Raw genomic sequence first — 12,337 nt, 5'->3', positions numbered from 1 at the left:
ATAAAACTAAAGAACAATAGTTCAGCACACCAGTACAAAACAACAAAACTAACACAGAAATGTATTGTGTCATAGAAATCTGATTATACCAGTAGAAAATATATAAGAATAAATAGAAATGAGAAAAAAAATCTACAACTGACTCCAGTGTGCACAGTTCCTTGCAGTTAGCCTTCAAGAGTCTGTCCATATAGCAGCCATTCTGCAAAATAATCAGAATGCTATTATGTTTAATGATGAGTGGGAGGGAGGCAAGAATCCTTACACCTGCACAGTGACCCAGAGAAACACAGCAATATTCAGCTCAAGTTACATGGAGACAGAGAGATGGTGTGGAGCACGCCCAGCACTGGTGATCAGCTGATCCCTATATATGGAGGCAGAGCGACAATGCAGAGCACGCCTGGCACTGGTGATCAGCTGATCCCTATATATGGAGGCAGAGCACGCCCGGCACTGGTGATCAGCTGATCCCTATATATGGAGGCAGAGCGACAATGCAGAGCATGCCCGGCACTGGTGATCAGCTGATCCCTATATATGGAGGCAGAGCGACAAGGCAGAGCACGCCCGGCACTGGTGATCAGCTGATCCCTATATATGAAGGCAGAGCGACAATGCAGAGCACGCCCGGCACTGGTGATCAGCTGATCCCTATATGGAGACAGAGCGACTATGCAGAGCACGCCCGGCACTGGTGATCAGCTGATTCCTATATGGAGACAGAGCGACGGTGCAGAGCATGCCCGGCACTGGTGATCAGCTGGTCCTTATATGAAGCCAGAATGACAATGCAGAGCATGCCTGGCACTGGTGATCAGCTGATTCCTATATGGAAACAGAGCGATGTTGCAGAGCATGCCCAGCACTGGCGATCAGCTGATCCCTATATGGAGACAGAGAGATGGTGCAGAGCATGCCCGGCACTGTTAATCAGCCGATCGCTACAACCACAATAATCAGCTCATGTTACATGGAGACAGAGCAAAGGTGCATAGCATGCCCAGCACTGGTGATCTGCTGATTGCTACAATTATCACCAAATATTTTCCATTAGCTCTCCAAATCAGCCTCTCTAATTCACCACGGTTGCTATCTGGAGGCACAAGGGAATTGCATACAGTTCATGCTGTTCACCAGCGATCCGCTCCTATAGATATCGACAAATACTAGGTGCGCCCATCAGCCCATACTTACTGGATTAGGAAGGGTGCGCCGGCTTCCGTGCCACACACCATGACCAGGACATTACCATCAAACAGCAGGAATGCCAACAGCGGTCTTAGTCCAGCTGTACCAGGACCCAAGACCCTGACAAATAATTGGCTGAGGACTGTCTGTACAGCCCCAAGTCTCCAATGCTTTATTACATAAATATATACAGTCATAATATAACATATCAGATTTAACTGAAGCAAACAGAGAATTCAGTTCATTGGGCAAACACGTACAACGTACATAACCATGTTGTATTAGACATGAGAGAGATTAAAACAACTCACTAATACTTACGAGATTTTACCAAATGGAGCAAAAGCCGATTTTATGTCTTCTGTGGTGATTTCTGGACTCAGATCTCCAACAAATACATGGAAGTGATCTGCAGAGAGAGATTTGTGCAATCAGTGTGATTCACAGAGAGACCAATCTGAGATGTACACAGAACTAGGAGCTAGCTGAAGCTACACACAGAGGCAACAGTTATCTATAGAATATCAATAGGGGCACTTTCAGATACGCTTTCCAGTGTCCAATTGACGTTTGGAGAATCTGAAAACACTTAACGTAGTAAGGAATAAAAGTGTTTTGAATTAAGATAAATTAAGAGAGAATACCAAGAGAGGCAGCCTAAACAGCACATGGACTTGTAAATGCTATCGGCCAGACTTTCTCTTAACCCCTTTCCTGCTGGAGGGGCCTGCAACAAAAAGGGATTAATAGCACCATCATACAGTGAAGATGATTGCTGCCACAATGGAGGAGACAGCTGTGTTATGTCTGAAGCTCAACTGTATACTTACTCGATGTGTCTTTCTTCTGACTGCTGGGAGTTGTGGCCCAATTCACCTTCACCTCCTGCAGAAAAAAGCAGATAGCGGATAAGCACAGAGAAGAGACGTGGAGAAAGCCCTTGCTTCTGAACAAGCAGCCACTGTTCCTCCTCCCACCAACCACAATCGATCAACAATTTCTAGATTTTAAATCCCAACTGCGGAATTGAAAAAAAACAACCCACTTGCAGTGCCCCCACCCCCTACATTGCAAGTGTTAATGGCTCAATAACTCAAGGGGTAGAAGAGGAGGCTATATCAATTACCCTACCCCTTCCTCCAGCACTCTGTCCTTTAATGCTCAGGGCAGTGGGTGGGCCCTTATCATCATCATGTGCAATACAGGACCTGTGTGAATAAGCTATTAGAGAGAAAATTGCAGGAGCTGGAAGAACCCTGCTGGAGCGAAGGGTGTGGTAAGAAGTACACCTTATTTTTATACCCCATAGCAAAAAGAAGCATTTAACCTTTGGAAGCGTTTGGATTCCCCATTACAAAGGTATTTGTTTCCCATGCCCGGATTTGGACTTTAAAGCTGAACTCCAGCTTTTGTTAAGACTTTACATAGTTCATTTGGGCCAGCTTGGCCCAAACAAACTATGTCCCTAACTAACCTGTGAAGCCACTGGATATGCGGTAAACACTGTATGTAACCGAGACTTCCTGTCTGATACCCGGAACACAAGAGAGTCTATCTGATCGTCGTTCAGCCAATCAGAGAAAGTGATGTATTCTATCAATACACACAGTTTCCTGATTGGCTGAGTCAGGGGCGTGGGCTGATGATGTCACAACCTCTAACGGAAGTTTTGTATACATTGCTAGATTACATTGCTTTCTCTGATTGGCTGAGCGATGATCAGATGGACTCTATTGTGTTCCGGAAGTCTCGGCTCGCACCCGGTATGCTCAGCTACACACAGTTTATAACGCACATCCAGCGGCCTAACATGTTAGAGAGGGACATCGTTCATTTGGGCCAAACTGGCCCAAATTAACTTGTAAAGTCTGACAAAAGTCGGAGTTCAGCTTTAATGCAAACTTATTGGTAAAGCTGAGGCTCACATCACAGTAGGACTTCTAGAAGAGGTGCTAGCTCTACAGCAAACGTGTTATTGGGCATTATGAAGCAGAACTGTGCTCTGGAACTAATCCTGCCTCTGCAAGTGATGTAATGGCAGTCTCTGGGATGGGAAGGGAGTGCTGGCTCTGTAAGAATTGGTTGTCCTTAAATGAACTATTCAGGATGTCCTTTGCCTGAAAAACTGCTTTTACATTCAGAGCTGAAGAAATATATACTGCTGCAATGTGAATTAAGAAGAGCTCTATATAAAAATGCCTTCACATGTGCAGTACCTCTGCCCATTATGCCTCAAAGAGGACCTGTACTGTGGCCCGAAAAAGGCAAGCAGAGAATAAAAGACAAGTTATCGGTATTGCCTGTGGTCTCCCTGCGTCTTTTTCTCTCCCTGTTACTGGCCTAACATGCATTCTTCCACACTGGCTCTATATGCAGGCAGCTATCTTGGAAGAGAAGCAAGGCTGACGACTGGTGGAGTAGCATTTACGTAACAGGAGGAGAGATGAAGATCTCACTCAGATTCTGTTGCGATTAGCAGTCAGAGACAGCAGTGCCTGAGATGATTAACACTACTAATACACAACTATGAGGCTAAAGTATAGGAATGCCTAGGCACAGGAACTGCACCAATGTTTATCTGAAGAAATTTAGGGCAAAGGGTACAGCACTTTGTATTGCTTAGACACAATTAAGGGCTTTTGTCAATGGGCTTTAGAGTGTTACTAAACCCACAACAGTGAAATCAGTCTGTATATGCAGCATAACATGCTCGTTATACTCACTGTGGAACTTAATGGGTTAATCCTCTGCATTTGTGTAAAAAGGCTGTTTTTTCCTGTATGCACAGATCCTCCCCCTCCTGCACTGTCTATCTGGGGAAGGCCAGCTAACACAGGCAGAGTAGCCGACCTGCACATGCTCAGTTGTGTCTTATGCTGAGAGAACAACTTCTTGTTCTCAGAGATAGCCAGGTCACATGATATTGACATCACACATGTGGGCGTGTATACAGGCTGCAGTGAAAATCTCCTCCTTCCTAAATTCTCGGCACTGGAGAAACTCTTCAGTTTATCATGTAACCGTGGTATACAGATCAGCCAAAAGGGTATATAGTGACAGTATTTTAATGTAAAAAGAAGATTTATAAGATGGAAGCACTGTTTGGGGCAGATGAACTATTTTCATATTACTGAGTTTGGTAACACCAAGTTTGTGTCAATGGGCAAATACAACTTGCTTTTGACATCAGCTTAAAAAGGAAGTCTGGGCTAAAATGATCAAAGCTTAAATCTACTCCCACCCCCATTCTAAGCCCTCTAAGGACTACCCTAATGGAACGATGTGTATACTTACCAAATCTAAGAGAGCGCTGGTCCTGTCATGTGATTGGCTCCCAGTGCCATGTTCAGGGGAGAGGAGGGACAGCAGACAACAGAGGCCCCATAATAAGTTTACGGGTATTATTACCACCTAGGCACTGCAGTGGTGGTCGCTGCTCTCTCTTCTCCCCTGAAGCCAGGTGCTGGGGGGGGGGATCATGTGACCAAAGTAGAGTGCCCTTAGATTATAACGATACACATCTCCCCTTTACAGGGTAGTTAGTATAGGGCTTAGAATGTAAGTGGGAGTCGATTTAAGCTTAGATACGTATAGAACAGACTTCCACTTTAAGATGCTTCTGAGATCATTTAGAATTCCCCTAGAGGTGTATCTGACCTGCATTTGACCTTATCCTGACCTGCTTTAGATTGGTTTGAGCTACTTTTGCATTTCTTTAGACTTGTATGGGGGAAAGCAAAGGTTCTTACACAAAGGAAAAGCCCGCTACTAGGCCTGAGCATTTCTAGAGGTTCCCCATAAGATAGCAAAATGTTCATTTTGAGTTTAGGTACACTTTAAGATCAGCATAAATTACTGTGAAATCTAACTTTTCTGGTGCAGATTGGACAATAAACTCCATAACTGCTACAGACACTCCACCCTCTACCACTATGACAGGGAGAGCAGGGCACATCTAGGGACAGATATTAGATACAAGGTACAGAAGTTAGTGTTAGGATCTAAGCACTCAGCGAGGCTGCACCACCACTGCACAAGTACAGAGACTTCCATATAAAGGAGTGACAGAATAAAACATCTGTATTCTCTATAGAGCATTATGGCAAAAGCCAAGTACCAAATCTATGCCACATCTCTCCACACAAATCATAAAACCTGCTCACCTTTCCCAAGATCTTCCGCCCATTCATTGCTGCTAATGCAGCAGCAGCGTCTCTATGTTCATAAAATTCCACAAAACAATAAGGGTCATTGTTGCTATTCGGCATGGCAGAGAAGCCAGTAGCTGCTGCCACCCTCCGACCGTCCGTTTGCTAAAATCAGAGAATAAAAGTCTTTATAAAAACACAAGACAAACAGACATGACACATCCTCATTGGCACCTTTTCAGACAGACACACACCGTTCAATGAGGAGCACAAAACGTTTACACTGCAGACAGAACACCCTTCCAAATACCATCCCAGCTAGTGAAGCCACTCACCGCTGCTCAGGAACTCAATCACATTTGACATGGTGGGGGGGGTGCTTATATGGCTGTGCCCCCTCACTAGTCAGTGAGAGAACACACACATCAACAATTGGATTTGCATCTCCTCACACTGGCATCAATTATCAATATATCCATCTCCTCAAGCTCCCCACATTAGCCACAACTTCCACGTACAAATATATAGGAGTATCGTCAGTCACAGGTAAGCGACGGGAGGTAAACCACAGGTAAGCAGCGGGAGGTAAACCACAGGTAAGCAGCGCGAGGTAAACCACAGGTAAGCAGCGCGAGGTAAACCACAGGTAAGCAGCGCGAGGTAAACCACAGGTAAGCAGCGCGAGGTAAACCACAGGTAAGCAGCGCGAGGTAAACCACAGGTAAGCAGCGCGAGGTAAACCACAGGTAAGCAGCGCGAGGTAAACCACAGGTAAGCAGCGCGAGGTAAACCACAGGTAAGCAGCGCGAGGTAAACCACAGGTAAGCAGCGCGAGGTAAACCACAGGTAAGCAGCGCGAGGTAAACCACAGGTAAGCAGCGCGAGGTAAACCACAGGTAAGCAGCGCGAGGTAAACCACAGGTAAGCAGCGCGAGGTAAACCACAGGTAAGCAGCGCGAGGTAAACCACAGGTAAGCAGCGCGAGGTAAACCACAGGTAAGCAGCGCGAGGTAAACCACAGGTAAGCAGCGCGAGGTAAACCACAGGTAAGCAGCGCGAGGTAAACCACAGGTAAGCAGCGCGAGGTAAACCACAGGTAAGCAGCGCGAGGTAAACCACAGGTAAGCAGCGCGAGGTAAACCACAGGTAAGCAGCGGAAGGTAAACCACAGGTAAGCAGCGGAAGGTAAACCACAGGTAAGCAGCGGGAGGTAAACCACAGGTAAGCAGCGGAAGGTAAACCACAGGTAAGCAGCGGGAGGTAAACCACAGGTAAGCAGCGGAAGGTAAACCACAGGTAAGCAGCGGGAGGTAAACCACAGGTAAGCAGCGGGAGGTAAACCACAGGTAAGCAGCGGGAGGTAAACCACAGGTAAGCAGCGGGAGGTAAACCACAGGTAAGCAGCGGGAGGTAAACCACAGGTAAGCAGCGGGAGGTAAACCACAGGTAAGCAGCGGGAGGTAAACCACAGGTAAGCAGCGGGAGGTAAACCACAGGTAAGCAGCGGGAGGTAAACCACAGGTAAGCAGCGGGAGGTAAACCACAGGTAAGCAGCGGAAGGTAAACCACAGGTAAGCAGCGGAAGGTAAACCACAGGTAAGCAGCGGGAGGTAAACCACAGGTAAGCAGCGGAAGGTAAACCACAGGTAAGCAGCGGGAGGTAAACCACAGGTAAGCAGCGGAAGGTAAACCACAGGTAAGCAGCGCGAGGTAAACCACAGGTAAGCAGCGCGAGGTAAACCACAGGTAAGCAGCGCGAGGTAAACCACAGGTAAGCAGCGCGAGGTAAACCACAGGTAAGCAGCGCGAGGTAAACCACAGGTAAGCAGCGCGAGGTAAACCACAGGTAAGCAGCGCGAGGTAAACCACAGGTAAGCAGCGCGAGGTAAACCACAGGTAAGCAGCGCGAGGTAAACCACAGGTAAGCAGCGCGAGGTAAACCACAGGTAAGCAGCGCGAGGTAAACCACAGGTAAGCAGCGCGAGGTAAACCACAGGTAAGCAGCGCGAGGTAAACCACAGGTAAGCAGCGCGAGGTAAACCACAGGTAAGCAGCGCGAGGTAAACCACAGGTAAGCAGCGCGAGGTAAACCACAGGTAAGCAGCGCGAGGTAAACCACAGGTAAGCAGCGCGAGGTAAACCACAGGTAAGCAGCGCGAGGTAAACCACAGGTAAGCAGCGCGAGGTAAACCACAGGTAAGCAGCGCGAGGTAAACCACAGGTAAGCAGCGCGAGGTAAACCACAGGTAAGCAGCGGGAGGTAAACCACAGGTAAGCAGCGGGAGGTAAACCACAGGTAAGCAGCGGGAGGTAAACCACAGGTAAACAGCGGGAGGTAAACCACAGGTAAGCAGCGGGAGGTAAACCACAGGTAAGCAGCGGGAGGTAAACCACAGGTAAGCAGCAGGAGGTAAACCACAGGTAAGCAGCAGGAGGTAAACCACAGGTAAGCAGCAGGAGGTAAACCACAGGTAAGCAGCAGGAGGTAAACCACAGGTAAGCAGCAGGAGGTAAACCACAGGTAAGCAGCAGGAGGTAAACCACAGGTAAGCAGCAGGAGGTAAACCACAGGTAAGCAGCAGGAGGTAAACCACAGGTAAGCAGCAGGAGGTAAACCACAGGTAAGCAGCAGGAGGTAAACCACAGGTAAGCAGCAGGAGGTAAACCACAGGTAAGCAGCAGGAGGTAAACCACAGGTAAGCAGCAGGAGGTAAACCACAGGTAAGCAGCAGGAGGTAAACCACAGGTAAGCAGCAGGAGGTAAACCACAGGTAAGCAGCAGGAGGTAAACCACAGGTAAGCAGCAGGAGGTAAACCACAGGTAAGCAGCAGGAGGTAAACCACAGGTAAGCAGCAGGAGGTAAACCACAGGTAAGCAGCAGGAGGTAAACCACAGGTAAGCAGCAGGAGGTAAACCACAGGTAAGCAGCAGGAGGTAAACCACAGGTAAGCAGCAGGAGGTAAACCACAGGTAAGCAGCAGGAGGTAAACCACAGGTAAGCAGCAAAACAGAGCAAAAAAGGTAAAATCAGGCAAGCAGCAGGACATGGGTCTGGATGTAAACAGGCATAAACATAAAACAGGGAGCGGCATGTAAACATGGATAAGCAGCAGGACATGAAAAAGGAGGTAAACACAGGTAAGCAGCAGGACATGGAGTCAGAGGTAAACACTGATAAGCAGCAAAACATGGAGCAACACGTAAACACTTGTAAACAGTAGGACATGGTCTTACTTACATCTGTAATCATTTTACAGCTTTTACACGGCCCAATCTGACTGAATAACTGAAGAATCAGGACTTCCGTTACATCCCTGGAGAGGTTGCCTACATACCTGTAGAAGAAACAAAATAAAATAATGACTTTGGCTCTAAAATTATATGTCTAGGTTACTAAATTCTCAAAGCCCCAGTCCAATTAAAAAATACAAATGAAAAAAAAGCTAAAAACAAGCAGAATAAGGGTCATTAACTCTTTATGGAAAAAAAAATATGTATATTCTATTCTAGTTTGTATTATTTAACTCAAAGCAGTACATTCTATTGCTCTCGGCCTCCTCCAAATTATTATTTTGTTTGCTGCTGTGCTCCGACTTTTTTTAGAGAGTGGGTACGTTTATTCTGCAGGGTTCCACTGTATGTATATAGAAACATAGCCACCCTTCTCTTGCTTGCTCCTGAGACGGACAGAGATTTTTAGTGTGCATAGAGCAGTGCATATGACTGCAAATATAATGAGTGAGAGGGTATAAGGAGAGGTTGAGAGTGCTTACAGAGGACATTACAAGGAGGCAGTAAAACACAATTTCAAAAGATTATAGGGCCATTAAAGGATGTGCATGGATTACCTTATGGAGAATATCATTCAGTGTCACTTTAGGTTACTAAACACTCTGGCAGCTGGGTGTAATTCAGTTTGACCATCACCGTTCCAGCATATCAAAACTATCAGTGGAACAAACTGTATGGAGGGTAGACACAAAATTCCACCTTTCATGCAAAGCCAAGCCTAAGGCCTGATTCTGAGCAATCATGGCTTTAACCGCTTTACATCCCGCCCATTTTCATATGACATCCGCAGGAGGGATCTCCCACCCTGGGCGGGCGTCATATGACGTCCTGGGCTTCCGACCATCTGGGGGGTGCATGTCGCGTCACTCGGGAGCCGATGCGCGTGCCCAGCGGCCGCGATGTCCGCCGGGTACCCGCTATTGCCCGATAACAGAGCAGGACCGTGCGTCTGTGTGTGTAAACACACAGATCCACGTCCTGTCAGGTGAGAGGAAACTGATCATGTGTTCCCAGTACAGAGGAGCACTGATCGTCTCCTACCCTTGCGAGTCCCCTCCCCCTACTGTTAGAATCACTCCCTAGGTAACACACTTAACCCCTTGATCGCCCCCTAGTGTGAACCCCTTCCCTGCCAGTGACATTTATACAGTAATCAGTGCATTTTTTTTTTTTTTTTTTTTTTTAGCACTGATCGCAGTATAAATGTGAATTGTCCCAAAATGGTGTGAAAAGTGTCAGATCTGTCCGCCATAATGTCATAGTCATGATAAAAATCGCAGATCGCCGCCATTACTCATTAAAATAAATATATAAAAATGCCATAAAACTATCCCTTATTTTGTAGGCACTAGAACTTTTGCGCAAAGCAATCAACATTTCTTATTACAATATTGCGATTTTTTTTTTTACCAAAAATATGTAGACGAATACATATTGGCCTGAACTGAGGAAAAAAAAATTGGGATATTATAGCAATAAGTAAAAAAAAATTGTTTTTTTTTTTTTTTTCAAACTTGTCGCTACTCTTTTGTTTATAGTGCAAAAAATATAAACCGCAGAGATGATCAAATACCACCAAAAGAAAGCTCTATTTATGGGGAAAAAATGATATTTAATTTGGGTAAGTCTTGCATGACAGCGCAATTGTCATTCAAAGTGCGACAGTGCTGAAAACTGAAAATTGGCCAGGCAGGAAGGGGGTGAAAATGCCATGTATTGAAGTGGAGCGTTTGTAAAGGCAATTAAAAAAGAAAACAAACATCATACTTACCCACTCAGTGCAATAATTTTGCACCAAGCAGCCCTGATCCCCCTCTTCTGGAGTCCCCAGTCAGCAGTCATCCCACAGCAGGCTGCTTGCTCTGGGAGGCACTTGCATGTGCTCGCTCCCAAGACACCTCTGTGCGTCTATGGAGGGGAGACAATGGGGTGTCTCATCCAATGATCAGGGAGAGACCTGGGAGATCTTTTGCTCATGCACATGGCTGGATCAGGATCGGGTTCATTTGAGTATAAGGGGGAGGCGGGAAACAGGACTGCATACTGAAGGTTTTTTATCTTCATGCATAGAATGCATAAAGATACAAAAATCTTCAGCCTTTAGAACCACTTTAAGTTTTGGGATGCTTTGCTGACCAACTGCCTTTACCATTAAGATGCCAGTCCAGAAACAATATATTCCAGTATATGTAGTCGTAGGGTTCTAGTAAAATATTCAGGTTGTTACACAGCACCAGCTTTAAGTATAACCTTAGCATCTGACCATGTGAGGCGCTCTGTGTGTGCTGTGAATGCACGTCATTATAGAGATGGCCTGCATTCACATGGTGAATTGAGGCAACAGATTTCAACCTTGTGAAGTGTGCTGGAATGCATGAGTAGCTCACTGATTAGTTCCACTTCTGGTCTTAAATGGTTCTTTGCGGGTCTATTTATATTTGAGAGGTACTAACGCATGCTTGTTATGTTTTGCAAATGAACGCGTGTTGCGTTAAGGCCCCTTTCACACTTGTACGCAGTCACGCAACTTCAAGCAATGCCTGTGTAATCTTGGGTTCTATGGACATCAAGGCGCATCAAAGTTGAACTAAAGTTGCGGTTAGCCAATATGGGATTAACTTTGAGATATGAGTGCTTGATCTATCAGCATAGAGGCAACCCGACCCGGTTCAATAAGATCTGGGGATGCTGGCTGGCTACCCCTGGCTTGGCTCCATTAGACCTAACTCTTGATAGGCTGACGTAACATGGGAACTCAACCACTCAGTGTGTCCTCACCCTTGGAGTGAGCTTAACCCCTTCCCGGCGACCGAACGCATATATGCGTACTTGGCTTTCCGGGGTTATACCGGGATGATGCCCGCAGCTGCAGGCATCATCCCGGTACCGTTGTTTTCAGCGGGCGATCGGCTACCCGAGTATAACAACTGATGCGGCTAAAAGCCGCTCGGTTGTTATACCGGAGGAGCGGGAGGGGACACCCCCCCCCCTCCCGCCGCTGTTACCGGGCCTCCCTCGCACGGGAGGCCCGGTGTCCGTTCCGCTGCCTTCTTGCTGTAAACGCGGAAGCGACGTCATGACGTCACTTCCCGTTTACTCGGCTGCCAATGGCGCCGAATTTAAAAAAGTACACAGTATTCAGAATCGCCGTTTTCGGCGATCTGAATACTTTGAAGTGTAAAGGAGGGATGGGGGGGTCTTTTAGACCCCCCATCCCTCCATAAAGAGTACCTGTCACCACCTATTACTGTCACAAGGGATGTTTACATTCCTTGTGACAGCAATAAAAGTAAAAAAAAAAAATAAAATTTTAAACACAATTTATAAAGTACAAAAATAAATAAAATAAAAAAAAAAAAAAATTTTTTAAAGTGCCCCTGTCCCCGCGAGCTCGCGCAGCGAAGAAAACGCATACGGAAGTCGCGCCCGCATATGTAAACGGTGTTCAAACCACACATGTGAGGTATCGCCGCGATCGTCAGAGCGAGAGCAATAATTCTAGCCCTAGACCTCCTCTGTAGCTCAAACCTGGTAACTGTAAAAAATTCTTAAAGCGTCGCCTATGGAAATTCAAAGGTACCGTAGTTCGTCGCCATTCCACGAGTGCGTGCAATTATAAAGGGTGACATGTTTGGTATCTATTTACTCAGCGTAACATCATCTTTCACATTATACAAAAAAATTGGGGTAACTTTACTGTTTGGAT

General features: G+C 46.3%; 1 protein-coding gene across 1 annotated transcript; it reads right to left on the bottom strand.

Annotated features, from left to right (window-relative positions):
- Positions 1 to 74: 74 nt before the first annotated feature.
- LOC141121323 (nucleolysin TIAR-like) lies at positions 75 to 8,673 on the bottom strand. The gene is made up of 5 exons (XM_073611092.1): positions 8,579 to 8,673; positions 5,355 to 5,504; positions 2,022 to 2,076; positions 1,513 to 1,600; positions 75 to 202 (listed from the first exon to the last, which is right to left on the bottom strand). The coding sequence occupies exons 1-5, from the start codon at positions 8,588 to 8,590 to the stop codon at positions 175 to 177; spliced, it is 333 nt and encodes a 110-aa protein (XP_073467193.1). The 5' UTR covers positions 8,591 to 8,673; the 3' UTR covers positions 75 to 174.
- Between the last annotated feature and the right edge of the window lie 3,664 nt (positions 8,674 to 12,337).

The sequence above is a fragment of the Aquarana catesbeiana genome, unplaced genomic scaffold (genome assembly GCF_042186555.1).
Source record: "Aquarana catesbeiana isolate 2022-GZ unplaced genomic scaffold, ASM4218655v1 unanchor15, whole genome shotgun sequence".
NCBI classification, from domain to species: domain Eukaryota; kingdom Metazoa; phylum Chordata; class Amphibia; order Anura; family Ranidae; genus Aquarana; species Aquarana catesbeiana.
Note: the sequence above shows the minus strand (reverse complement) of the source record. Positions and strands in the feature narration are given on the sequence as shown.